Source organism: Kickxella alabastrina, assembly GCF_025024165.1.
Source record: "Kickxella alabastrina strain RSA 675 chromosome Unknown BX661scaffold_17, whole genome shotgun sequence".
NCBI lineage: Eukaryota > Fungi > Kickxellomycota > Kickxellomycetes > Kickxellales > Kickxellaceae > Kickxella > Kickxella alabastrina.
The window spans coordinates 501,968-529,757 of record NW_026251488.1 but is presented as its reverse complement, the minus strand read 5'-3'; the positions used below and the strand labels follow the sequence as shown (position 1 = coordinate 529,757).

Below are 27,790 nucleotides of genomic sequence, written 5' to 3'. Positions count from 1 at the left end.
TCCAGACCCAGGTTGTAGGGGAGTCCTGGAGAGCGGCGTCTAAGTGCCATAGTTTCTGTTGTTGTTTTCTTTATAGATGATGAGTGGCACATCTGCCGAAATATAAACTTGCAAGTTTTGAAATAAAATAAAATAAAATTGGTTTTTTACACCTCACAAAAAAAAATATGTTGTGCTCTATAAAAATGTGGGTCTAAATCGATATATTCAAGTCTTAAAAATTACTTACTTAACTGAAAAAGGGGGCAGCACTGTGTGGGCAGCGCTGTAAACATCATGGTTTTCTTGGTGTCAGCCAGCAATAACAGAAATGTGTATAGTGGCCATGATGGCGATCTTGATTCTTGAAAAGGGAAGATAGTGGCTTAAAATGTATGTTGGGCACCACACAGTTTAGACACATGGCTTTGGATGTTGGCTTGCTGAGATTAATTGATTATGTGCATGGTAATCAAGAAATAATGTTTTTTATTATATTTAAAAAAATAAAATAGGAGGAAAATTGTTACAAAGGTATAATTAAAAAAGGATATTTAGTTTTTATTAGTTTATTTATGTGCTGAGAACATATGAGAGCATATGAAAGCATATAAGAAACGGCTATCAGGCAGTCAGGAATTGTTTGTCTTGAAATAAATAAACTATAATAAAAAACTAAATATTCTTTTTTAATTATACTTTGGTAACATGCATCCACAACATTACAAGCTGATCAGACTTGTAACAATTGCTATGCCACCATGTAGATAATAAATTTAACAAAACCCTAAGGAAATTTTAGAATGTTTCAAGGTCCATGGACACTCATCATTTTTTTTGTATTTGTTTTATACGTATTTGTTTTTTGTTCTTTTTTATGTTTAGGCAATAAATTAGCAAGGAGGATGGTCAGCAGCAAAGGGAGGAGTGGGTAATGAGAATACAAAATATGAAGATGAGGGCTGGTTGTATGACAAAAGATAATTTGACGTGGAAAGCCAATGAGTGTGTGTTCAAACATCCTCTGGCATAAGTTGTGTTTTGAAAGTGAAAATGTGGACTGTAGATTTTGCGAGCAAAGGGTTGGTTGTTGAAAAGTCAAGAGGAGGTAAGTGGTATCCGCGGCCGCTGGTGGTATATTCCATATATGAACATGGTGCATAAAGTGTAATTGGTAAGCAGTATTATAACAAATTGTGGTTGGGATGAGAAACCAAATAAATGTCTTGGGAAGTGGGCACTCTATTTATATGAAATCTGGCATTCAAATGGACGGGTGAGAAAGGCAGCTAAAACAAAGCTATTATTTGGAAAATGGATGGAAAATAAAAAATACAGCGAGTTCTTTGTTTTGTGCCAGCCTAAAATAATTTTCTCACGTTTTTGCACCAAGAGACCTGTATTTGGGCGATATAATAAGCCCAAACTGCCAAAAATAGCAGCAAGATATATCTCCATGTGCTTGAAAAAATGTTAAGTGAAAATGATTTTGATATTTGCAAATGTGCAAACATGCATTTGGCCATTTTTGCAAGCCAAACAATGATATCTTTTTTTCTGAGGGGGGGTAGATTTTGTTCCAAAAATTTACATGTATATTTAGTAAATAAGCGCTATGCACTGTGTAAAGGTAAAGAAAAGAGAGCATATTGCTTTGGTCACTGTGTGACTTATTGTTTGTGTGGCTAAACAGCCAAGACTGATTAATCAGTTGGTTGCCATCAACCAATGATATTAATCAAAAGATTATATTTATTTCTTCCAAGATCAATTCTTGGCTGCCTAATAGCCATTTCTTATATGCTCTCCCTGGCATGTAAATAAACTATAACAAAACGTATCATCATTGCTCTGATTGCCACATGAGTAATCAATTAATCTCAGTAAGGCAACATGCAAACCCATGTGCCTTAACTGTGGCATATCATTGGAGTCAATTCACAAACTGATTTGTATAGCATTGGATGTCAGTGCTTTAAAAGCATGTTTACAAAATGATGAATCATTCCCAGCAATGACATGTACAGGATGCTGCTTCCATTATTGCTAAATTCCCATGTATAAATAAGACATGGTTTTTCGAATATTCAGTTGGTAGTTCTTTAGGTACTCTTGTTTCTTTTTTACTCACAACCACAAACATTACTTTATTTACCAGCAACCATCATTTTCAACATGCAGCTCTTTTCATTCACCACTCTTGCCCCGGTTGCTGTTGCTGCCACTGCTGTTGTGCGCGCTGACGCTTATGCAGATGCCATTTTTTGACAGGTTTGGAGTGTGTCATTACCTAAAACAACTCTCTTGGTGCACAAAAAGAGTGCAAAAATATTTCAGGCTGGCAGAACACAAAAAAACATACTGCGTTTTCATTTTTCCATTTTTTTCAACTGGCAGGACTTTTTTGCTGCCCTTTTCCATCTATTTGTATGTCTCATTTTATATAAAAAAGACGTTCACTTTCCAAAATATTTTTTTTGTTCCCTATCTCCCTCCCAACAACCACCACTTCCTCTAAAATACTACTACCTTTTTTCTAATACACACATATTTATCTAACATTAGGGCATCACGACTACAGTACACGCGCACACATGCAGCAGCATCAACTTTGACTTCAACATGGATTATCGGTTCACAATACACAACTTTTGTGGGAGGGGATCAGACACATACAACAGTTTTTGCGCAGCGTCATCCATTTCACTACACCAGCCCATATATTATATCCGCCGTCTACCACAGCCACGCTCATTCGCACATCACAAAAAATAATGTGTGTCTAGTAAACACTTGGTAAGATATCTGCAACTGGTCTCATCAATGTCATGTCTGGGGGTATATATGTGTGTCAAAAAAACACTTAACAAAAACCTGGAGATAAAATAGACCCATGGTTTTTAATAAAAATCGGGCCGGTTCCATTCCATAAGACCCGTAACTGTGGTATATACGGGGGCCCACAGAACATTTGTTCAATATGAATCCGGCTGGCGACACGCCTAAGACCTGAAATCAGAGGCAGCGGAATAGGAGAAGGGCAGGGTTTACCCATATACCTTCTCCAGATTGCCAGCGTCTGGATGGGCTCCTCACAAAATCACAACATGGGCATGGCTAGAAAGAGTAGCGCATGTACCAAGCCCAAAGACATGACAACCAGTTGCAAATATCTCCGAGCGTCCAACGACATTTTGCACTCGAAGCTTTATGAGCTTCAAACAGCTATCATTTGTGTGGTGATGATTTTTAAATGGCACTTTACTTTTAACTGCTAATTTTTGTCTTTGCCGCTCATCATGGCAGAAAATAAAACCACTGTACATACCACACCCAAAATTTCCATTGAAAAGTACAATTACAAAAATTAGACTGAAAAAGCCAAGAGAATGAATTTTGTAAATATCGCTCGAAAAAATCAGATAATATTAGAATATTAGAATAATAAATTGCATAATTTTAGTTTGCATGCACTTTTGCAGCCGCTGATTTAGTCTGTGTTTTAGTTGATCATGTGCAACAGCCATCAAACACGAATACATGTACAACTATTGGGCACTTGTCCATGTTAATCTGCGTTGTGCTTAGTTTGCTGTTTAGTTGATAAGAGAGCGTTGGTAAAAATAAATATAAAATAAGTGATGACAGCAAGCATACAAACAATGTGGCTGTATTGACATTTGCTTGGGATTGCGATTGGTATTGGAGACCATTGCAGCAAAAAGCTATCGCAGCAAAAAAATGCTTCAGCTTTTTGTTAAGAAAAAACAGGAGATATTGGAGAGTGTACAACTAATGATACATTCAATTAGGAGTTATTCGTTAGGATCGAGATGGGCATATTCACTTAGATAATCTATGGCCCCATTTATACAGCCTGTTCTGCAAAACCACATCTAGTGCAGCTCAAAAATAGCAACGTTAATGTAATGCTGCGCAGCCTGAAGATATGGAAGTAGATGTCGAGGTTGAGGATCGTGAAACAAGGTTCCATCTGCATGCCAGTTGATAGGGTACTAATTGGATTATGCAGGCGTAAATTAGGGAGGCATAATGATGATGTCTAGACATGCTCCCCATTTTGCAATGCACACGCGTGAGTGCACACACACGAAAACCACAACACTGACTTGCCAAAATACCGGTCTTCTTGCAGAAGAATTAGTTTTTGCCAATGGAGTGCACAATTGGCAATGTGCACAACAAAGGCGACAAGACACATATATAGGACAAGGCGGGCGTTAGCAACATTTTATAAAAGTTAGTAATAAAACTCTATAAAATTACCCCTACTTTTATAACACTAGACAACTAGTGCTTTTTACACCCCCTCTTACATAGCATTATTACAAAAGAAATCAAAAGTATAATTAAGGTCGAGTTTGGCACACGCATATATGTGTGTGTGTGCCATCCTCGACCCTGCCCTGTCTTACACACTAGCCGTTATAATCACTAATGCCGAGTACTGAATTTTCTGCAAGCAGCTCAAATATTGAGTGTTTTGGTGTTGCAATCTTTGTGTATGCGTGCATGTTATAAAAAGGCAATCATATTTGGATAATATTATTGAATTCCTGGTCTAATACTCTATAATCTTCTTTGCCTTCTATCAGTCGGCATGCAAAAGAAAAACAGTCACTTGAATCTCAATCTCAACATTCACATCCATATTATTTGGCTGTGCAACATTGTATGTAAAGGCTAAAAAGGTTGTTTCAATAAAAGCCAAGTTTGACAGAACAAAATAGAATAGAATAAATAAACCCAATTAAGTAAAGAATACATATTAGAAATAAATAAATGGTATGGCTGTAAATATATCCATTCATTCTAAGCCAAGAGGAGGATGTAGATGTGAGTGTCATAAAACTATTTTTCTAACAAGAGCCGAGAGTGTGTAATGCACAAATTATGCGAATGCTTATTAAAATGGTTGCCCCAATAGCTCCTGAACTGTAACACCCATTTGAACCTGGTCATCCTTGCAGACACACGCGGGGATGACATCAACAGTGCCCAGCTCCAGCAGCTGCACCATCTGTGGATTTGCCATCTCCATTGCATTTTCTTCTGCTGCTGCCAGCCGATATGCTGTGAGAAAAGTACACAGCCACACGAGACTCTCCACCGGCATGCGCAAAATCTCAAGCTCAGGCACTGACTGGCGTGCGACACTGAGCAATGCAGACAGAAATACCAGGTCGATCATCCGCCGGTGGTACTCGGTACGCAGCGCAAACTGCTTTACCATGGCTGCACATACCAACACAATCACAGAGTCTGACTGCTGCCTCTGCTTGCTGCTGCCTCAAGCCGAGCTGTTGGCTGACTGCATAAGTGTTTCGCTGAGCACCTCAAGCAGCCTGCCGTCAGCTTCCTGCTGCATGTGCCGTCAGCCCAAACTACCTTGCCATCCCACTGCAGTGTCATTAGCAGCACATGCAGCAACACAACTGTCCTCAACCAGTCCCCCCTCTGCTGCTGAATTGCCCTGATCCTGCACAACTATCAGCTGCAGCACCTCTCACCGCATAGCCGTATCGAGCAGCAGCTCAGACACAGTATCCAGCAGCTTAAAGTTTTCTGAATTCAGCGCCAATTATCCCAAGGAATTAACCATTTCGGGCATCTGAATGTCCAATTCTGCCTCATTGTCCGCACTCCCTTTTGGGATTATTGGTCCTGGAATATCAGGCGTGTCGCTGTTGCTGTCTTTGGCTGTGTGCAGCAGAAATCTAACTCATACTGTGATTGGTCTAAAAGATGCGAAAGTACCCGGTATGTGCCGAGTGCTGCTCCGACGCCAATTGCAAGGTGGTACCAGCTATCGTCTATGCTAGCAAAAGAATATTGAAAGGGTGTAAAAAAGAACAGTAATTTGTTAATTACGAAATGTGAATTGGAAAGGAAAGGAAAGGAAAGGAAAAATAAAGAAAGAATAACGTTAAATTGAAATCATTTGGCAAAATAGCAAAAATCGAAAATTATGGATGAAATCAACCATGTTCAAGTAAAATTGGCCAATGTGCGAGTTTAAAAGTATGTTGTTTACAGTTAAAGTGATCGGCGAAAGGTGATCGGTGGGTTGGTGAATCTGTAAATAAAAGAGGGACAGACAAGAGTTTTAATCTCTATTAAACGTGAAGAAAAAATGAATAAAATGTAAATATTTTATCTTTTGCAGTTGATTTTTTGGGTCGTAAAAAGATTTATTAAAAACAAAAAAAACCTAAAGTGCTAGCTTCTTGAATGACCCAGCATTGATCTCGTCCTCAGCTGGTCGCTTAAGCTGGCCACTATCCTCTTTGAGGAGCTCAATCGCCTTGGGATGCATAAACTCAGGAGCAGCATCCCAGTTGGCCTGCCGGACAAATTTCTTGTTTGACCAGAGCCGGTGGTTCATAACCTTATTTTCTGGTTCAAAAAGGAACCGGCGCATTGCACGAATGAGCTTTTTGAGACTAGGGCTAATACCATCAACACTGAAGCCCTTCAGCAAGATACCACCACCTTGGATCAAACCCCACCTTGTGATGGCGAGGGATGGAGAGTCCAGGAATTTGAAGCCCTGAACGTCATCCCTATTAGTACCAGCTGGACGCACTGCGTCCATAACGACATAGAGAACACTCTCCATGTCGTCAAGGATTCCCCGGATGGGGCTGCTGCTGAGCATGGGAATACCCATGAAAAGCGGCGTCCCTGTAAATGGGTCCTTGGCCACCTCCACCTGTCCCACTGTTGTTGCATTGAATCCCCACTGTTCGGCAACCTCAATATGTTTAAGTTGGGTTGGGCCAGTGTCCTCAGTGGGATCCTCAACAGCATCCTCAGCGGCATCCTCATCAGTCTCCGCATCAGTCTCCGCATCAGTGTCCTCATCAGTGTCCTCAGCAGCATCCCTAGGAGCATCCCTGGCAGCATCCTTAGTAGTCCCCCAGCCAATGACCTTGGCACAGCCCCAGTCAATGACATACACCTTGTCGTTTTTGATGCACACATTCCCTGCTGAGATATCCCTGTGCAGGACACCAGTGTCATTTGCCTGGGCAAGGCACAGGGTCAGCTGCTTGACAAAGCTAGGAACTAGCTTGCGTATCTCCTTTTTGGTCTTGACTTTCAGGTACTCGGCCATTGACTGGCCGCAGTATTCCATGAGCACAAACTCCAGCCGGTATCCATTAAGGTCGCTGATGAGCAGGCCACTCGAAAAGATCTTGGGAATACATTCGACTGGTCTCTTGTTGAGGATGGCGTATGCAGCGCCCTCGGGCAAACGATTGACTGGGGTCCAGGAAAGCTTCAGCACAGCATCACGACCTTTGCAAGTCCCCCTGAATAAATGGACATGGCGCCCAATCATGTATGAATAACGCGCTATTGTCTCCTTGATACAAAACAGAGCAGCGCCATCCTTGACATCCTTGACATCCTTGACATGCTTGGAAGCTGAGTATAAGACTTCGATCTTTGAATCGCCCTTGCTCTCCACATCGACTTCCTGCGAAAAAATGAAAGAGCTAGATTTCTTCGAGACATCGCAGAAATGTCCGAAGATGTTCGACTCAAGAGTCAACAGGAACCAGAACTGCATGAGGCATGACTGAATTCTTTTAGCTCGGCGAGACGTCCAATTATTCGTATTAAAGCATAGCTGGCCGAGCTCGACGATGTACAGTTTGTCACGATAATATGTGTGAAGCGTCAGGATGTGCCCATGGAGGTAGAAGATAGGCGCAAACGTGCGGGTTGCCTGCTGATCATTAAGTAAATGTCCGTAATCTGCGAGCTGGCCACGAGTATCCTCTGGAGTTCTACTGGAGTTTGGATCCATCTTGGCCTCGAGTATAGCATGGATGGAATGAGCGTTCTCCTCTGCGTAGTCACTGTAGTAAAATGCGATGTCTGGCTTGTGCGGTGTGCCTAGTATAGCATCGCTCTGATGGTCACCCAGATTAAGCCCACACTCTGGGACTGGAGTTCTGCCTGCTGGAATACCCCCATTTGCGACATCAACCGCATTGACCATCGCGTTGAAGAGAAGAATAAAATATTTGACCAAGCAAGCTTCCTTAGTCAACCCGATCAATTTCCCCGAGTTGCTTTTGAACACGTCAGCAATGGGGAAATCGCCGAACTCCTCAATCGGGTAACCTGTATTGGCCACGATACCCTTGCTATCAACCACTGGCGACCCCTTGGCTATGTTGAGGAAGAGATCAGGCCAATCCTCGATGAACTGATTATACCGCTGCTTCACGCCCAGCGATTTGACAAAGTCATCAAACAGATCAACCTTCTCAATGTTATCGCCGAGGCATTTCAGCAGCCGCTGACGGCGCCTATCGCGTACTTCGGGGGGCTCCGATTCCCCGGGCGGCAGTTCCTCCTTTTTTTGATTTTTTGAGGGCGTTTGGATAGTGCCACCTGTCTTGCTGTTCTAATAAAAAATAAAACAATGTTTTAAATTAGTGTCCGAATTAGTTTTATATGCACGCAGAATAAACAACAACAAACAATTCATCAATATCATAACAATCTGTTTATATTGAAGTACTTACGCCTATTTGATTCGGCGGGGTCTTATTTGGAGGAGCTAGCTCAGACATCATTGAGAGAAAAGGAAAGGGAAATACAAAGAGAGGGGGAGGGAGAGAGAGAGAGAGAGTGTGTGTGTGTGTGTGTGTGTGATAAGCACTGAGGTATGGTAAAAGTGATGAAAAAGTGAGGAAAATAAAACAAATTGAACGAAATGGTGCGAATTGGAAAAAAAAAAAGCAAATATTAAAAGTAAAAGTAAAGGTGGAAAGTTGCAAAGGTGAAAATTTGTTACGATGGATTGCGCCAAAAACAAAAAACAATTTTTTTAATATAAACAAAAAACCTTGAGCTTCTCATGCTTGCATTTGGTTGGCTGAAATATGGAAACAAGAAATAATTATATTTACGGATTAATTTCCAATCGGCATTGTTCTTTTTCCTTGCGCATTGATTTTGAGCTTATATTGTTTCTTTTGGGAGCATGGTGGCCCTGCCATTCACTGCTGTAAAAATATACTTCCCTGACGTGTACACTGAACCAGAGATGCGTTTATGCACCATTGCCTGGCTGTCAGACCAATTAAGACACAGAGCCACATGTTTCATGTGTCCACAACGAGAGCATAAAATTCTGAATGAGAGAACTTTCACTGTGATCTTTAAGACCCAGCTGCAAGATCACTTGGCTGTGTTATGTAAGAGGGGGGTGGGGAGCACTACTGTAATAATGTTAAAAGAATGGGTGTCAAATTATAAAGGATTTTATTACTAGTGTTTCTAAAGTGTTATTATCGCCGGCCTCGCCTTATATATATCTCCTTGTCTTTGTGGCACTCATTGGGAGTCGTGTGCACCATTTGCGAGAACTGGTTCTTGTGAAAGCAACCCGGGTTTCTGATATGGCATAGTTGGCATGTCTGTATTCTTGCGCCCAGCACATCCATTTTGGGACAGGCAGTATGTTTGGATGTCAATTGTGGCGCCTAATTTGATCACCTGTAATTTGGCCCATATAAGATCCATCTGTGAGCTGACGAGAATCTGTCTCATGATTTTCGCCCTCAGCGTCTACCTCCATATCCTCGGGCTGCATAACAGCTGAAATAGTTAACAAACTCCGAGTGTATTGAACATCGCAATAGATAACATATTGGAGAAAATCAAAAACCATGTGGATTCCCACTACCAGGAGAAATAAGCTGGACCTTGGATATGAGACGCGGCTGGAAGGAGCTGACAGAGAACTTTTGTCATTTTATCAAACCATAGAATTCAAAACCTCTAGTATAATTGGTCACCCACAAGAAGCATTGTTTGGTATGTGTTTGGTGCTTTCTAATATTTCATTTAATTCATTCCAAAATAATATTCAAGTTTCATTCATTAGGAGCTGACAGAGGATAGGTGCACAATGCTGGTCAAGAAACTCCAAAGGGAGTGCGCAAAAACAAGCAACAGTTTTTGTAAACAAGATTATAGATAAACAGCATAGCTGGTACAAGGGATGGTATGACCTCCAGATCGAACGGGAAATGAAGGAATCCTTGACGCCTGAGAAACGCCGATTGTTGATGGGAACTCCAATCTCAACAAACATTCTGAATATCAAACCTGCGACAAGATGAAAACAATGGCCTGCCAAAGTGGCCGCAGACAAACAGCAATGAGAATGGCAGATATGCACACTAGCTATCTGGCCACAATTGATGCTCTAGCTGGAAGATAGAGTGCCTATGTTTAATTGTACTGTTATGTTAAAAATATATATTTGAACTAAAAGAAAGCTGAGAGATGAACAGCCTCCACTGTTCATATTCATTAGTATTTATATGTGCATATGAATTCCCGCATGTCCAAGTAGGGAATTAACTGGCGATTGATTAATGAATCAATCGCCAGAGACAAGCCGCAATTTCTTGTATCACACAGTTTAGACACATGGCTTTGCATGTTGGCTTGCTGAGATTAATTGATTATGTGCACGGTAATTAAGAAATAATGTTTTTTATTATATTTAAAAAAATAAAATAGAAGAAAAATTGTTACAAAGGTATAATTAAAAAAGGATATTTAGTTTTTTATTAGTTTATTTATGTGCTGAGAACATATGAGAGCATATGAAAGCATATAAGAAACGGCTATCAGGCAGTCAGGAATTGTTTGTCTTGAAATAAATAAACTATAAAAAACTAAATATCCTTTTTTAATTATACCTTTGTAACATGCATCTACAACATTACAAGCTGATCAGACTTGTAACAATTGCTATGCCACCATGTAGATAATAAATTTAACAAAACCCTAAGGAAATTTTAGAATGTTTCAAGGTCCATGGACACTCATCATTTTTTTTGTATTTGTTTTATACGTATTTGTTTTTTTGTTCTTTTTTATGTTTAGGCAATAAATTAGCAAGGATGATGGCCAGCAGCAAAGGGAGGAGTGGGTAATGAGAATACAAAATATGAAGATGAGGGCTGGTTGTATGACGAAAGATAATTTGACGTGGAAAGCCAGTGGGTGTGTGTTCAAACATCCCCTGGCATAAGTTGTGTTTTGGAAGTGAAAATGTTAACTGTAGATTTTGCGAGCAAAGGGTTGGTTATTGAAAAATCAAGAGGAGGTAAGTGGTATCCGCGGCCGCTGGTGGTATATTCCATATATGAACATGGTGCATAAAGTGTAATTGGTAAGCAGTGTTGTAAAAAATAGTGGTGGGGATGAGAAACCAAAGAAATGTCTTGGGAAGTGGGCACTCTATTTATATGAAATCTGGCATTCAAATGGACGGGTGAGAAAGGCAGCTAAAACAGAGCCATCATTTGGAAAAAGAGATGGAAAATAAAAAATACAGTGTTCTTTGTTTTGTGCCAGCCTAAAATAATTTTCTCACGTGTTTTGCACCAAGAGACCTGTATTTGGGCGATATAATAAGCCCAAACTGCCAAAAATAGCAGCAAGATATATCTCCATGTGCTTGAAAAAATGTTAAGTGAAAATGATTCTGATATTTCCAAATGTGCAAACATGCATTCGGCCATTTTTGCAAGCCAAACAATGATATCTTTTTTTTGGGGGAGGGCAAATTTTGCTCTAAATATTTACATGTATATTTAGTAAATAAGCGCTATGCACTGTGTAAAGGTAAAGAAAAGAAAGCATATTGCTTTGGTCACTGTGTGACTTATTGTTTGTGTGGCTAAACAGCCAAGACTGATTAATCAGTTGGTTGCCATCAACCAATGATATTAATCAAAAGATTATATTTATTTCTTCCAAGATCAATTCTTGGCTGCCTAATAGCCATTTCTTATATGCTCTCCCTGGCATGTAAATAAACTATAATAAAAACCTATCACCATTGCTTACTTGCCATGCACGTAATCAATTAATCTCAGTAAGGCAACATGCAAACCCATGTGCCTTAACTGTGGCATATCATTGGAGTCAATTCACAAACTGATTTGTATAGCATTGGATGTCAGTGCTTTAAAAACATGTTCACAAAATGATGAATCATTTCCAGCAATGACATGTACAGGATGCTGCTTCCATTATTGCTAAAATCCCATGTATAAGTAAGACATGGTTTCTCGAATATTCAGTTGGTAGTTCTTTGGGCACTTTTGTTCCTTTTTTACTCACAACCACAAACATTACTTTATTTACCAGCAACCATCATTTTCAACATGCAGCTCTTCTCATTCACCATTCTTGCCCCAGTTGCCGTTGCTGCCACTGCTGTCGTGCGTGCTGACGCTTATGCAGATGCCATTTTTTGACAGGTTTGGAGTGTGTCATTACCCAAAACAACTCTCTTGGTGCACAAAAAGAGTGCAAAAATATTTCAGGCTGGCAGAACACAAAGAAACCTACTGCGTTTTCATTTTTCCATCTTTTTTTCAACTGGCAGGACTTTTTTGCTGCCCTTTTCCATCTATTTGTATGTCTCATTTTATATAAAAAAGACGTTCACTTTCCAAAATATTTTTTGTTCCCTATCTCCCTCCCAACAACCACCACTTCCTCTAAAATACTACTACTTTTTTCTAATACACACATATTTATCTAACATTAGGGCATCACGACTACAGTACACGCGCGCACATGCAGCAGCATCAACTTTGACTTCAACATGGATTATCGGTTCACAATACACAACTTTTGTGGGAGGGGATCAGACACATACAACAGTTTTTGCGCAGCGTCATCCATTTCACTACACCAGCCCATATATTATATCCGCCGTCTACCACAGCCACGCTCATTCGCACATCACAAAAAATAATGTGTGTCTAGTAAACACTTGGTAAGATATCTGCAACTGGTCTCATCAATGTCATGTCTGGGGGTATATATGTGTGTCAAAAAAACACTTAACAAAAACCTGGAGATAAAATAGACCCATGGTTTTTAATAAAAATCGGGCCGGTTCCATTTCATAAGACCCGTAACTGTGGTATATACGGGGGCCCACAGAACATTTGTTCAATATGAATCCGGCTGGCGACACGCCTAAGACCTGAAATCAGAGGCAGCGGAATAGGAGAAGGGCAGGGTTTACCCATATACCTTCTCCAGATTGCCAGCGTCTGGATGGGCTCCTCACAAAATCACAACATGGGCATGGCTAGAAAGAGTAGCGCATGTACCAAACCCAAAGACATGACAACTAGTTGCAAATATCTCTGAGCGTCCAACGACATTTTGCACTCGAAGCTTTATGAGCTTCAAACAGCTATCATTTGTGTGGTGATGATTTTTAAATGGCACTTTACTTTTAACTGCTAATTTTTGTCTTTGCCGCTCATCATGGCAGAAAATAAAACCACTGTACATACCACACTCAAAATTTCCATTAAAAAGTACAATTACAAAAATTAGACTGAAAAAGCCAAGAGAATGAATTTTGTAAATATCGCTCGAAAAAATCAGATAATATTAGAACAATAAATTGCATAATTTTAGTTTGCATGCACTTTTGCAGCCGTTGATTTAGTCTGTGTTTTAGTTGATTATGTGCAACAGCCGCCAAACACGAATACATGTACAACTATTGGGCACTTGTCCATGTTAATCTGCGTTGTGCTTAGTTTGCTGTTTAGTTGATAAGAGAGCGTTGGTAAAAATAAATATAAAATAAGTGATGACAGCAAGCATACAAACAATGTGGCTGTATTGACATTCGCTTGGGATTGCGATTGGTATTGGAGACCATTGCAGCAAAAAGCTGTTGCAGCAAAAAAATGCTTCAGCTTTTTGTTAAGAAAAAACAGGATATATTGGAGAGTGTACAGCTAATGATACATTCAATTAGGAGTTATTCGTTAGGATCGAGACGGGCATATTCACTGTGTAGATAATCTATGGCCCCATTTATACAGCCTGTTCTGCAAAACCACATCTAGTGCAGCTCAAAAATAGCAACGTTAATGTAATGCTGCGCAGCCTAAAGATATGGAAGTAGATGTCGAGGTTGAGGATCGTGAAACAAGGTTCCATCTGCATGCCAGTTGATAGGGTACTAATTGGATTATGCAGGCGTAAATTAGGGAGGCATAATGATGATGTCTAGACATGCTCCCCATTTTGCAATGCACACGCGTGAGTGCACACACACGAAAACCACAACACTGACTTGCCAAAATACCAGTCTTGCAGAATAATTAGTTTTTGCCAACGGAGTGCACAATTGGCAATGTGCACAACAAAGGCAACAAGACACATATATAGGACAAGGCGGGCACTAGCAACATTTTATAAATGAGTAATAAAACTTTATAAAATCACACCTACTTTTCTAACACTAAACAACTAGTGCTTTTCACACCCCCTCTTACATAGCATTATTACAAAAGAAATCAAAAGTATAATTAAGGTCGAATTTGGCACACGCATATATGTGTGTGTGTCATCCTCGACCCTGCCCTGCCTTACACACTAGCCGTTATAATCACTAATGCCGAGTACTGACTTTTCTGCAAGCAGCTCAAATATTGAGTGTTTTGGTGTTGCAATCTTTGTGTATGCGTGCATGTTATAAAAAGGCAATCATATTTGGATAATATTATTGAATTCCTGGTCTAATACTCTATAATCTTCTTTGCCTTCTATCAGTCGGCATGCAAAAGAAAAACAGTCACTTGAATCTCAATCTCAACATTCACATCCATGTTATTTGGCTGTACAACATTGTGTGTAAAGGCTAAAAAGGTTGTTTTAATAAAAGCCAAGTTTGACAGAACAAAATAGAATAGAATAAATAAACCCAATTAAGTAAAAAATACATATTAGAAATAAATAAATGGTATGGCTGTAAATATATCCATTCATTCTAAGCCAAGAGGAGGGTGTAGATGTGAGTGTCATAAAACTACTCTAACAAAAGCCGAGAGTGTGTAATGCACTAATTATGCGAATGCTTATTAAAATAGTTGCCCCAATAGCTCCTGAACTGTAACACCCATTTGAAACAAGTGTATGTATTTATCTCCAGTACTCTTGTGGTTTTCATGTTTCTCTCAGGTCTTCCCAGGTGCTGGACCACCGCGAGGTGCTGTAATTAGTGCCACCCTGATTTATTTAAATGTTATATATGTTGTCGTACTCTATAAAAATGTGGGGCTAAATTAATATATTTAAGTATCAAAAGTTATTTTAGGAACTGAAAAGGGGGTAGTGCTGTGTGGGCAGTGCTGTAAACATAATGGTGTTCCTTGGTGTCAGCCAGCAATAACAGAAATATGTATAGCGGCCATGAGGGCAATCTTGATTATTGAAAAGGGAAGATAGTGGCTTGAAATGTGTGTTGGGCACCACATATGTATCCATTTTTATTTTAAGCACTGTGGGTCAGCAAATTGCACAGGCTGTTGAGGTTTCTTTTTTCCAGACTTTGAGTTAAACTGAGTATATTGTTAGAAACTAGTTTTACAGCGTTGTAGTTGACTTTCCCTGTAACACCCAATCCCTAACTGGTCTATTAGCCATTAAGGTCCCTTCATGGATACTTTAAATTGCCTTTGTCGCATGTGCGTTTTGCTAGTTTTAAAGCTTCATGGCATGAAATACCCTATTGTCATCTGATTAGTGGGCCTTTGTGGACAAGGTAGCCGCTATCATTGGTTTTGTTGCATGTTCCAGAGCATTTCACCTATTGACCCCATTCAGGCTTAATAACGGTCATCCAAATTATTATTTGCGCGCTTTGAAATAAAACATTGTTTAATGCCCTATCCAACGCTTATCTTGCTGTTTGTGCGGCCTTGGCTTGTTTTTACCTTGTATGTGATACAAGAAATTGCGGCTTGTCTCCAGCGATTGATTAATGAATCAATTTCCAGTTAATTCCATACTTAGATATTTGTGAATTCATACTAGCAATATAAATATTAGTGAATATGAACAGCCTCAGCTGTTCATCCTTTAGTTTTCTTTTAGTTTATTTTAATAATATTTCAATAATATTTTTTATTACATTGACAATATACCCATATACTGCATGTGAAAATACCATGTTCATATTTTAAATTAACTGATAATGCAAACAAGAACCTAGACTTTAAGGTGTTTTCTCCATTTCATCGGCTCAGTATTTATATTATATTTAGTATGCTTATGCTTTCACATAGTATTTTACTTTAAATTATACTCTGCCTGCTAAAATGGCGTCAGAATGAAATCTCCCAATCATCACCAATAAACACAGCCGGGTTGCAAATGACAATACATGGCGAGTTGTTAGAAATCGTGTCAGCGGCAACTATTTTACTGCTGTGGCTATGGCTTACATTGACCGTGCGAGTTGTTTTGTTCTCAACAACAACCGCCTCAGTTACATTATGAGCTACGGCCAGTCCGACAACCACTATGCGCTCAACGTTTATGCCAGACATTCTTTGCACAAAAGTCTGATATGCAGATGTATTTTTGGTGAGTGGCGATGCACGAGATACAAGCTTGGAGCCCAAAAATGTCAGCTCACGCTCAATGAAAGCTCCGCTCTGGTAATCGTATGTTTCGCCGTCATCAATGTACAGCTTGCCGGCAGCAAAGCCTGCTTGGTCGACATAGACATACAAAGTAAATGGATCTCTCTTCATATATGCTGATGACTGGCGCTGCTGCTCACGTGTCGGGATGATGGACCCACCACGTGCAAAGACTAGAGTATTTGCCAGGTCGACTACAAACTGCGTTGCAAGCTGAGCAGGGTACGCCACGTGGGTGTGCATATCGTACCAGGGCTCTTCGCCGGGGAACAGCACGTCCACAGGAATGCTGGTGTCAGGCCTAGTGATGGCGGCCACCATGATTGACGAACCAACCATAAACGTGTCCTGCTCGGCAAAAAGGTCTGGCTCGGCGGGGAAATTCATCCACATTGGGCGAATCAGCGGCATTCCAGTCAAGCTGGTCTCGCGGAACAGCGTGTACCAGTGTGGAAGCAGGCGGTAGCGCTCGCGGATTGCGTTTCGGATGTACGATACATAGGGCTCGCCAAAAATCCAGGGCTCGCGACGCTCCGTGTTGAAGTGCGCGTGGCCACGGAAAAATGGATACCACGCCCCCAGCTGGAACCAGCGTGTCAGCAGCTCAGGATCCGGGTTTCCAAAAAATCCGCCGACGTCAGCGCCTGAAAAATGCATGCCGGCAATGTTATTGCCCAAGAGCATTGGGATTGAGGCGCGCAGATACCCCCAGCTGGCTGTGTTGTCGCCAGTCCAAATGGCACCATAGCGCTGCGAGCCAGCATAGAAGGAGCGCGAAAGCAGAAACGGGCGCATGGCTATGGGCTCGCGGGCTAGCAGACCTTCAAACGTTGATCTTTGCTGCATCATGCCGTACAGATTGTGCACATCGCGGTGCTCCCAGCCGCCATGCTGGATGAGCGCCTTGTCCATCGTATGCTCGGGCCCGTCAAAAACTGCAGGTTCGTTCATGTCGTTCCACACAAACATGTCTGTAGTCGACTCGGGAAACTTGTCAAGCCCGTACTGCGCACCCATCCACTTGGACGCTGCAGGGTCTAAAAAGTCCACCCAGCTCGATACTCCGGGCCAACAGCTGGCTTCGTAGTTGCCTAATCCACCAATGTTCTTGATAAAGTAGCCGTTCTCATTGCCTTCCTTCCAGATGTGGTAATCATTGTCAACCATGATGTGCGGATCACTGATGGTTACCAGCTTGTGGCCGTTGCGCGCAAGCTCCTGTTGCATGTCCAATGGATTTGGAAACTTGTCATAGTCCCAGGTAAAGTAGCGCTTGCCGACGGTGTACTCGACATCAAGCCAAATGACATCGTACGGAATGCTGTGCTCGCGGAACTTGGCGCTGACGGCCAGCACATCCTCCTGGTCCTCGTAGTTCCAGCGGCACTGGTGGTAACCAAGAGCAAACTCGCGTGGCATTGGCGTCTGCTCTGAAATCTCCAAGTACTGGCGATACACGTCGGCAGTGCTTGGGCCGGGAAGCAGAAAAACGTCCATGGTGCCGGACTCGCTGAACCAATGCGTGTTGACGACCGACTGTTGATTGGAGCCGCCGCGGTTTAGTTTGCGCGTCACATCAACCCACGTCTCGGATGAGTTGACCCAGAAGACGCCGACTGTTGCCTCGGCATTGTGCGCAAGCATAAAGGGCAGTGACCCGTAGATGGCCATTGGGCTGTCGAGCTGGTAATTGAATACGTCCAGGTTGTAGATGCGGTACGGCTGGTTGTACGCACCCTCGCCGCCACCACGCGTGTCCTTGAGCGATAGCGGCGATGTGTGCTCGGGAATTCCGTAGACATGCTCGAATCCGTAGAAATTGATGTCCAGGCCGAACGATTCAGGTCCGCGGCGCTTGTGATCGGTCCAGTTATTGAACGTCTCTTCCCAGCCGCCGTCAACGTCATCAAGGTTGCCGTCTGCGGGTCTTTGGCGCAAATGCTCAAAATGAAAGAGGCCGCTGGTATTGAGCTGCATTGTTGGCTTACCGTTTACCAAATACTCGAGCGTCCACGGGTTCTCTGTCATACGAACGCTGAACGCCGAGCTGCCATTGACGTAGCTTACTGTATGTGTGACCAAGCCATTGACTGCCTCCGTGGCCATCTTTATGTCTTCAGGCGATGCGTACGGCAGTGACGACCCCTTGTCTCGCAGTATGTGCTTGTGCGCCTCGTTGTATCTAGGCACCAGTGGATCAACCTCCTGAACGCAAATGCGCACCGTCCCGCTCTTCAGAAATGCAATTTCAAAGTGAAGCGGTACCTGCGCTTGCTCATGCTGTACCGAGGCCGTCACCGTATGGCCGTCCAAGTGCACACTGCTGTCGATGACCGAGTAGGGCGAGCTAGCTGAATGAGTGGAGCCATCAGCGCTGCTGCTGCTGCTCTTTGCATTTTTGTTGTTGGGCTCTGCCGCTTTCTTGGCCATAGTGTCTGCAAATAAACGGTGGCGCCGGGCAAAAGCTGACTGTTCGCATGTTTTAAAGTTGGCGTGGTTGACGGCCTGGCCAACCTTGGCGAGCAGCGACGCTGTGGCTGCCAAGTAGAACAAAGTGGAAGTGCGCGTGCGCAAGCTGTTGTTTAATTTCATTTACAACCACTACGATATTCACTAAATAAAAATATTGATATGATCAAAATAAAACAATTATACGATAAGGGCTGACAAACAAGGCAAACACCAGCTAAGCAAACAAAATAATAAAACATATGCGGCGTATCATTATTGTATTTTTGCCGAGAAATTGCAATGCACGCCCATGGATTATGACTCTTTTTTATTTAAATATTTTCAGCCGTGTGGGCTTTGTCTGATTGCAATCGGAAATACAATAACAAAATAGGCGGAAGAGTTTATGATCTTATGAATTTTTTCTTTGGAAAAATAAAGCAGCAAGCCTGAATCAAAGAAAAGTACTCTGACAATTTAACCCGGGAGAACCGCCCAAAGTAAATAAAACAAGTTCAATCGCACATCCACGTTTATTGCCTGTGAGCCCAACTCGGAATTGAGGCCTTGGCTCAACATGACAATGCAATATTATTTATATATTACATGTGCAATATTGAACGTTGCTTCAATGTAATTGAAAATCAACACCCTACACTTGTTTGGATGCTTGCTATCCAATAATAATTATATAATATATTGCATTAATCATATTGAAATTATGTCAACCGTCGAGTACTACAAACTTCAATCCCCCATATTAAAATTTAAACTGCCCGGTCGGTGCGTCGTAGTGCGCGCGCGCCAGCGGATCAAGATACACCCGCCTTTCCTGCTCTGCAGTGTACGGTGGCTGACCTTTCACCTGCACAAACAGATGTCTGCCCACCAGCATGTCCTGCCAGTAACGGTACGACTTTGCCTCGCGCCGCTTCAGCTTTGCGTTGTACTCGTCAAGCTGTTCACGTGAAATTGTGGCCAGCAAATAGTCCGGATGCACAATAAGCAGCTCACCGCCCACTTGGCCAAATCCAAATGACGTTAGCAGCGCCGCCTTGATTCCCGACGTCTGCACAGTCTTTGACAAGTACAGTGCGTAGTCAAATGCCCTCAGCTCGCTGGAAATGTTGTCTGCGTTGCGGTTGCCAGGAACCAAGCCAGTGCGCATGCTCTGAATAACGCCATTAAGCATGAACGATGCCGCCGGTCCCTTTGGATGCCCTGTCAGCCATTTCTGGCACACAACTGGCACAACGTGTCCCGGAGCGCGACCAATATGCTGGAGCTTGGCATTGAATACATCAGACTCGTTCTTGTCATTGGCCACTGTCGACGTGCCGTGAAATGACGCCATTCCAATGTCGTTGGCTGTTAGTCCCCAGACAGCAAGGCTACCGCGCAGTGGCGAGATCTCGGTGTCTTGCTTCCAAAAATCAACGCCCCAGACATCCTGGACACCACGCACTTGCCTCGCGTAATCAATCTCCAGCTGCTGCATGTACTGGGCGGCAAGCTTTTCAGAACCACTGTGCAGCTTTGCAGTGTACTCTGGTATCTGGGCCAACTCTTCCTCCTTCCAGGCATTTAGTACGGCAATCTGGCGCTTTATCTGGCGACGGCGGTAGTCTAGGCTCAGGCGCTGTGGTGCAATATCATTACTTTTAATTTCACGCGCCGATGTCAGCACACCCTGGCCAGGAGCAGGCACAGAACGGCCTTGCTTGTCTGTCGCGGTGCTCGACATAGCGACAATGCCATAGATTGGCGCACCAATCTCGATAGCTGCCGACGCCGACATGAGCGTGACAATGCCCGCGCCCTGGCTCTCCATGAACCCATTGCGCGTCGACGTGCAAGGTCTACACATCTCAGCTGGCTCGCGACCACTGATAATTTCTTCCAACGAATTTCCGGTAGCTCCCATGTTGGAAAACTCCGTCGACGACACCTCTGATAAGGCCTCAGCACCGCCGGCAATCATGAACCGCGCCTTGCCCATCTGGATTGTCTCCACCGCCGAATCGATGGACAAGACAGCCGTTGCGCACGCTCCTACCACCGGCTTGACTGGCCCTGAGCCCGATATCAGCAGCATGTTGACCCACGCTTGAAGTGTTGAAATAAACGACTCCTGAATTGTGTCGTTGTTAAGCTCCATATCGAGGTACCTGTTCCTAAATGTATCGACCACAGACTTCATGCCACCAATGCCAGATCCGGTTGTACTGCCTACCTCAGACACGTGGAAGTGTTGATAGAGCTCGTAAGGGTCGGTTATGCCCGACCTGACCAGCGCCTCGACAGTTGCCACCAGCGTGTACAGTGTGATTGTGTCTACCTGCTTGATAATGTTCTCTGGAATGCCGTAGTGCGCGGCACTCCAGCCAGTGGGCAGCTGGCCCGCAACCAGGCGGTTGGCGCGCACAGCCGCTGGTACGCGTATGAGCGCACCCTTGAGGAAACGCACCGACCACGAGCCGCCGCCGCCCGGATTTTCCCAAATATCAACCCTGTCGCCGTTGCTTTGCTTATACGCGGCGGCTGCTTCCGTGCTGGCCTCAAAGGGTGCCATGTCGCTGTCAATCTGGATTTCGCGCAAAACGTGCTTTTTGCTTGTGTCGTACCCGTCGCACAGCTCGGGCTCAATCAGCCGAGTACCCGTGTGCGCCAGAATATACTCTTCGTAACGCGGCTTAATGTCAATATCACGCACCGGCTCACCCGTCTTGGCATCAACCCAGCCCACGTATATCTGGTCAGTTGCCGGCAGCACACTGTTGCTGTGCTTGATCAAGCCCATTATCCATGCCAGCTCGATGCATCCTTCTACCGAAAACTGGCCAAACGCCTCCATCTCCCAGCGTGTCTCTGCATTGCCATACGGCCCAACCTCGCCGTAGCCAGTGATCACTACCACCTTGTCCAAGTTAACCATACCCTGGAGCGCGACCAGATGGTGCAGCTCGTTGTAACTCTTGGGGGCCGGGAACTGGTGTTTGTGATCAGCGAGAGCGGACAAATCAGCAACATTGGCCGGCGCGCTGGAGTTCTTGTGGCTCAGCGCCGCGCTGTCTAGTGCGGCCTCAAGCGAGATTGCACGGCAAGTGCGCGTGCGGCTGTCAATATCACGCTGCGCACTAGCTAACAGCTGGGCGACGTCCTGCAGGTTGTTGATCCCGCCACTGATATCCGCCCAAATGGGGCTCCGGTGCACAGCGCGGCAGATATACGGATGCAGCAGGCCCAAGATGCTGAACGCCATTTCGCGCGTCGAGAACGTGCGTACACCATGCTTTTCGATTTCCGGAGTAACCAGGTTGTTGGCTGACATCAGCCCTGTGCCGCGCGTCCATCCGATGACGGCGCCGGCGATCGACAAGTATCCCTTCCAAGACTCGGACTTCCAGCGGTTAAAGGCAGTCTCTAAACCGGCCTTGCACTCGCCATACAGGCCATCGCCGCCAAAAATTCCCTGGTTTGGTGACAATGGCAGTACGACGAGCGACGGCCGCGAGATGTACTTGCGCTGCTCCTTGGCTGCCTTGATGCCGCCCATCAGGCGCAGAACATTGGTCAGCATTACTCGCTGCGCAAACTCCGAGTGTGACCCAAGGCTGGTGGCAAAGCTGCCAACATCGCTGACTGCAGCAAAGGGAAAGACGTAGTCTAGATCCCAGCCGAGACCCTTGGAGCCAGCCGTATCGTTGTAGATATAGTCGACAAGTCCCCCAATGTCATTGATGGATCCTTGGTTGAATGGCACAAGGATGAGCTCTGACCCGCGAGTGCCACTTGTGCGATACAAGTCTTCAAAAAACTGGGCGGATTTGCGGTTAAAGTGCGAGGTTGTTGCCACGACGCGAGCGCCACCGCTCAAAAGCCCTCTGACAATGTCTGCGCCAATTGACCCGTTGCCGCATCCAGTTACCAGTGCGATCTTGCCTGCAAATGACAGGCCGCCCGAGCACATATCCGACAGACTGCCAAAATAGGTATCCGACAGACTGTCACTGTACAACCACTGCTCGTTGTTGCCGCTACTCCCGCTTGTGCCGGCAGACTTTTGTCGGATGTGAATGAACGGCAACACCGTATCTGCAGACAGCTTCTCGTCTATTGGCAACGGCTGCTTACGCATGTGTGCAACAAATTCGGCAAACGTCGGCTCGTTTGCGCGCGGAATTTCTGCATAGCTTACAGTTCCGCTGGGCGACACAATTGTCTGTGGTTGCATGGGCTGCGACATTTCAACGTAGACAGGGGGGCGCGCAAGTGCTTCGGCGCACAAGGCGTGCAGCTTTCTTGCCAGCTTCAAGGCCGGACTGAGCACAGCATCGCCGCTTGACTCCAAAATGGCAGCCATTCCAGACAGCATCTGCACGAGCTCAGGATGGGCACAGTTGCGCAACCGGTGAGCCAGCTCGGCATTTTTATTTTCTGCGTTGCTGGCAGCGGCAACATTGTCGGCAGCCGCAATAGCATTGGCAACTGAGTCTCTGGCGGCAACAATTGCGCGCTGAATTGCTTCAAATGCCTGCTGGCGCGCCCAGTTCCAAAATGAGTCAAAGCGGCGGACCTTGCGCACGTCAAAGCATGGCTGCACTCCCTCAACCAGCTCGTCGCCAAACTCGGAGCGTATTTGGGCGAGCTTTGACTGACTCTCAGCAATTTGGCCCAGCTGCTTATTGGCCAGCCGCGCGTCTTGACGAAGGTCTAGGCCGGCATACCGTGCAAGCACCTCGATCTGCTGCACAATATGATCCCGCTGCTTCTGCTGTATGCTCTCCATGGCCGCGCTGCTTATGGCTGGCCCCAACAACTGCTTGCTAGAGCCACCAGCAGCAGATGCTGCTGTTGCCGCAGCATAAGAAATTCCGGCTGACGCGGCATACGTGCTTGCAACACTGCCAAGCCATGCAACACTGCCCTTCTCGTCAGCCAGTCGCTCTGAGGGCTCCATTGTCAGCGCGGTTAGCAGCAACGCATTTTGCCGCTGTGGGCCAAGCCCATACGAGGTCTGCAAGTGAGCGCGTGCGGCGGATAAAGAAAACCCGCCAGGCATCTTGCTGCTGAACAGCCTAGTAACCATAGATGTAGAGTACGGGCCCAGCTGTGCGCCGCTCAGCACTCCAATTGCCGCGGCAACATCTGAAAGTGGGATGTCCTCAACCTTGTCAGGCACTTTGCCATTAAACTCATTGTGCAGGTCGCCGATTATTTCGTTTTGAAGCGTGGATTTGCCGCCAACCAGTTCCTTGATAGACCTTTTTACCGAGACGTCTTCCAGCTTACGTTTGATCTTGTGAGCAACTATTGCGTGCACAACCTCGAGCGCGTTGAGCGGCACTTCGGCAACGGCAGCTGTGTTGTCGGCTCTAGCTTCGGTTGAAGCCGGCTGCGCCTCTTCAGCTGTCGCTGGCACTGGCGCGGGCGCTGCTGGTGGCACAGGCAACGCTCCGGGCAATTTTGCTATTTTGTCCAAATTAGAATCACCAGCGTCCGCACGGCCCAAATAGTAGATGCTGTCCCGATCACGCTCGATATGCAGCAGTGCAACTTGCACAGCGCGTGCGCCTGCACTTGCATTCATACTATCAAGGGTCTTGGCTGACATGCCGCAAAGAATAGGGCTGACGCCGACCTCAACTAGACGGCGGACGCCAACATTGCCAAACAGCTGGTCTTGTGTCTTAATCCATTGCACGGGCGATGCAAACTGGTATGCCAACAACTCAATGACCAACTTTGTTGCCAAATGGCGCATCTCGTTGTCGTCGTTGTTAAGCACCGATGAGTCGCACCAGCTATCGAGAATGCTGCTAACAACCGGGGACTCGGTCAGCTTGAGCACCAATTCAAAGTATTGCTTGGACACTTCAAACGGCACTGCAGTAAGATTGGGGATGTAGCGCTTGTGGAGCAGCGCATAGTCTACGTTTCTGGCATGAATAATTTTGGTCAGTAGCGCTCTAAAGCTGGGAACGCCCGGCAGCAGGAGGCTTGAGTGGAATGGCACATCAATGCCAGCAAGCGGAATGCTTGCTCGCCCTTGCCGCGGCTTGGAATCGATTGCTTGGGCTAGCACACTGCTGACAATCAAATTGATGAATGACTTGGCCTCGCCGTCGCTATAATTAAGATCAAAAGACAGTTCCTGAGCGGCAACACTATCCAGCACCAGACGAAGTACGGCCAGCTGGGCTAAAGTTCCCGCGACAACGTACTGATGGCTGTCGACATTGTAGTTGACAACTTCAAGCAGACCCTGGCCGCGAACCGAAATGACAGATACAGCGTGCACTAGCAATGCCTCGTTAAACGACTTTTTGACGCGCGAGGGATTCACAGCAACCATCCCGTACTGCGAGCGGCCCTCCTCGTCCCGCTCGACCGCAGACTGCATCATCATGCCGCGGTAAAATACAACATCCACAATTTCTTCCATAGTAAACATGCCGCACATGGCTGCCAGCGCGCTGTACTCGCCGAGAGAGTGGCCACCAAACGCCGAATCGTGCGACATGAGCCCGCGAGACTGAATGTCTGCAATCACTGCCACGCCCAAGACAATAATTGCAACCTGCGTAAACTGCGTCGCATTCAACAAGCCCGTGTGCATCTGGAATGTGTAGCTGGTCGAGTCGCTGGTGATTTCTGGGAAAATAGGCACCCAGACGCCCTTGGATGATTGCGAATGGTCGATGCGCTCAAGCAACATATAGTTGCGGCGGATGCTCTCGCCTGTCTTGCCGCCAAAGTGCACGGTTATTTGCTCGGGGTTTTTGCGCACAATTTCAAGCAATGAAACGCCGTACGTGGCGGCCATATGCGCATCGGCGCGGTCCCAGACACCTCTTGCGGCTGCCGACTGCTCGTACAGCAACATGCCCATTCCCACTTCCTGGGAGCCTTGGCCCGTAAACACGTATGCTGTCTTTGGCTGCGCAACCTCGGCGGTGCACTCGAGTATGGCGTTTCCAGTGGCATTGAAAGTCTGACCCTTGATTAGCATCCGTCCGCCGACCATCCCAGTATGACGCAACTCGGTTCTCAGCTGGTCGTCAGGCAAGACCATGCCAACAAAGTCGGTGTGGTACGCGCGAATGCGCTCAGGCTGATCGTCGGCCGCGCAACTCTCGATGATTGCCCTGGTTGATGCGCTGGTCCACAGGCCGTGTGTAATGGTCCCGGGCAGCCCGGCCACATCCGCAATGTACGCGTTGGTATGAATGGGATTTGAGTCCCACGAAAGCCGAGCGTACTCTTCGTTGGAATTGGGAACAGTAGCCTTCATCTGATCGTCGCTGCTACTGCTATAAGGAATGATCTGGTAGCCGCCGTCATCAAAAAGCACGGCGGCTGACCGAGTTTCGTACCGCTTGAGATATTCGACGACCGGGTCGGCGGTAGCTGCGACACCCTTCCACTCAAAATCAACATTAGCAATGTGCACCGATGGGCCACAGGCCCTCTTGAGCAACACGCGGCCCGTTGTGGCTATGCTTGAATAAACGGATGTGCCTTGGAAGCGATACAGCGACTCTATGTAAAACTCAAGCTGCGACATAGGATCAGGCCGACTCGCGGGATCATCGCAATAGACGAACCACTCCTTGGCCTCCAGCACAGCAATATCCTTGGCGGAGCTCATCTGAATTGTGATATACCGCTCTCGGACGCGCTGGAACGTCAGGGCATAGTCAGTGGTATAACCCCGACTCAAGAACGCACACTTTGACGTGGCGATAACCTGATCATCCACGTAGCTCGTGCTCGTAAGCGTGATCTGCTTGCCGGCTGGCGTGTTTATCAGCTCGTCGATTTCCAATACACTGCGAACCGAGTCGCCGATAGCCAGTGCGCTGAATCCATCGGCCAGCTGAAGCTGGTTGTAGAGATGCACAATGCTGAGCTGCCCGTCTCCAAACACCGGCGATGATAACACCTGCAGGACACTGGGCAGCGCCGATAAAATGATGAAATCCATGGGTGCACTGTTCACTCCATACGCGGCCTCGCACGTGTAGTTCTTTGAGCGGTTTCCAACGGAGCGACAGAACGCGTGAATGCGATCCTTTGTGATTACAGGGCCGTTGTGATAAACAAGAGCATCTGAGCGCTCTATGCCCTCAAAGGCAACGGGCCTGTCCGAATTACTGACCCATGTCTCAGCGTACAGCTGGCGCACGTTGTTGCCAAAGCTCGCCATGTCCTGGTGAATTGGCGCCAGCGGCTGCTCCGGGTGGTAGGCAAATTCCAGGCGCAAAGTAGCACGCCCTTCGGCAGTTGGCGGGTAAATACAGAGCACAATGCGTTTGTTGCCGCTGCCGCTGCTGCTGCCGTACTCAATCAGCAGCTCGGTAGTGCCATTGCCAGAAACTTCAAGCGAGCGCGGCAGAGTGTTGTCTATACTATCCATGTAGATTGTCAGCAATTGACCCGGCCGCGGGCGCATTGCCCGGCGCACAAAGTTGCCTGTGTAGCTGGTGCCCTGGACAAGCGCAGGCGAGGTCAGTAGGGCGTACAGCCAACAGTTACGCGTGCCAGCAACTGCACGCAGCCACACGTCGGCAACAGGAAGCTGTGCCGGGTCCACTGAGAGCTGATAAGTGCGCTGACCAGCCTCGAAATGCGCGCGCACACCGTCAGGAATAATGAGCTCTGCTGGCGCGGCGCTCAGGCTCTCTACCGCCGGAACCTTGGACGCGTCGCCACTGTAGAAACGCTCAAGCAGCGCGGCAATGTGGCTGTGGTAAATACCATCCAAAATGCCCTTGACAGGCTCATTGGCAGAGGTTGAGTACCGCGCCGCCACCACGCCATGT

The 27,790-nt window shown here is 45.7% G+C and overlaps 5 protein-coding genes across 5 annotated transcripts; all 5 read right to left on the bottom strand.

Moving 5' to 3' along the window:
- Positions 1-4,906: 4,906 nt before the first annotated feature.
- Positions 4,907-5,368, bottom strand: BX661DRAFT_199604 (uncharacterized protein; the record flags this gene model as incomplete). Its single annotated transcript, XM_051538342.1, has 2 exons — positions 4,907-5,273; positions 5,313-5,368. 2 exons carry the CDS (start codon positions 5,366-5,368, stop codon positions 4,907-4,909), a joined length of 423 nt encoding a protein of 140 aa, XP_051390476.1.
- Positions 5,369-6,443: 1,075 nt separating this feature from the next.
- Positions 6,444-6,792, bottom strand: BX661DRAFT_185284 (uncharacterized protein; the record flags this gene model as incomplete). The annotated part of the gene is made up of 1 exon (XM_051536738.1): positions 6,444-6,792. A coding segment is annotated over one exon (291 nt), but the record flags the coding sequence as incomplete, so codon positions are not given.
- Positions 6,793-6,869: 77 nt separating this feature from the next.
- Positions 6,870-8,811, bottom strand: BX661DRAFT_42887 (uncharacterized protein). The gene is made up of 3 exons (XM_051539163.1): positions 8,544-8,811; positions 7,268-8,422; positions 6,870-7,098 (listed from the first exon to the last, which is right to left on the bottom strand). The coding sequence occupies exons 1-3, from the start codon at positions 8,592-8,594 to the stop codon at positions 7,069-7,071; spliced, it is 1,236 nt and encodes a 411-aa protein (XP_051390474.1). The 5' UTR covers positions 8,595-8,811; the 3' UTR covers positions 6,870-7,068.
- Positions 8,812-16,096: 7,285 nt separating this feature from the next.
- Positions 16,097-19,241, bottom strand: BX661DRAFT_185240 (glycosyl hydrolases family 31-domain-containing protein). The gene has a single exon (XM_051536737.1). The coding sequence runs from the start codon at positions 19,104-19,106 to the stop codon at positions 16,194-16,196; it is 2,913 nt and encodes a 970-aa protein (XP_051390473.1). The 5' UTR covers positions 19,107-19,241; the 3' UTR covers positions 16,097-16,193.
- Positions 19,242-19,668: 427 nt separating this feature from the next.
- On the bottom strand, positions 19,669-27,139 carry BX661DRAFT_185238 (acyl transferase domain-containing protein). The gene has a single exon (XM_051536736.1). It carries the CDS (start codon positions 26,950-26,952, stop codon positions 19,726-19,728), a length of 7,227 nt encoding a protein of 2,408 aa, XP_051390472.1. The 5' UTR covers positions 26,953-27,139; the 3' UTR covers positions 19,669-19,725.
- Between the last annotated feature and the right edge of the window lie 651 nt (positions 27,140-27,790).

Coding starts and splice junctions, on each gene's coding strand:
- BX661DRAFT_42887 (XM_051539163.1), bottom strand. CDS start 8,594: ATGATGTCTGAGCTAGCTCCTCCAAATAAGACCCCGCCGAATCAAATA. Junction 8,423..8,543: donor CCCCGCCGAATCAAATAGGC/GTAAGTACTTCA, acceptor ATTTTTTATTAG/AACAGCAAGACAGGTGGCAC. Junction 7,099..7,267: donor TGAAGCTTTCCTGGACCCCA/GTCAATCGTTTG, acceptor AGTACCTGAAAG/TCAAGACCAAAAAGGAGATA.
- BX661DRAFT_185240 (XM_051536737.1), bottom strand. CDS start 19,106: ATGAAATTAAACAACAGCTTGCGCACGCGCACTTCCACTTTGTTCTAC.
- BX661DRAFT_185238 (XM_051536736.1), bottom strand. CDS start 26,952: ATGGATTTCATCATTTTATCGGCGCTGCCCAGTGTCCTGCAGGTGTTA.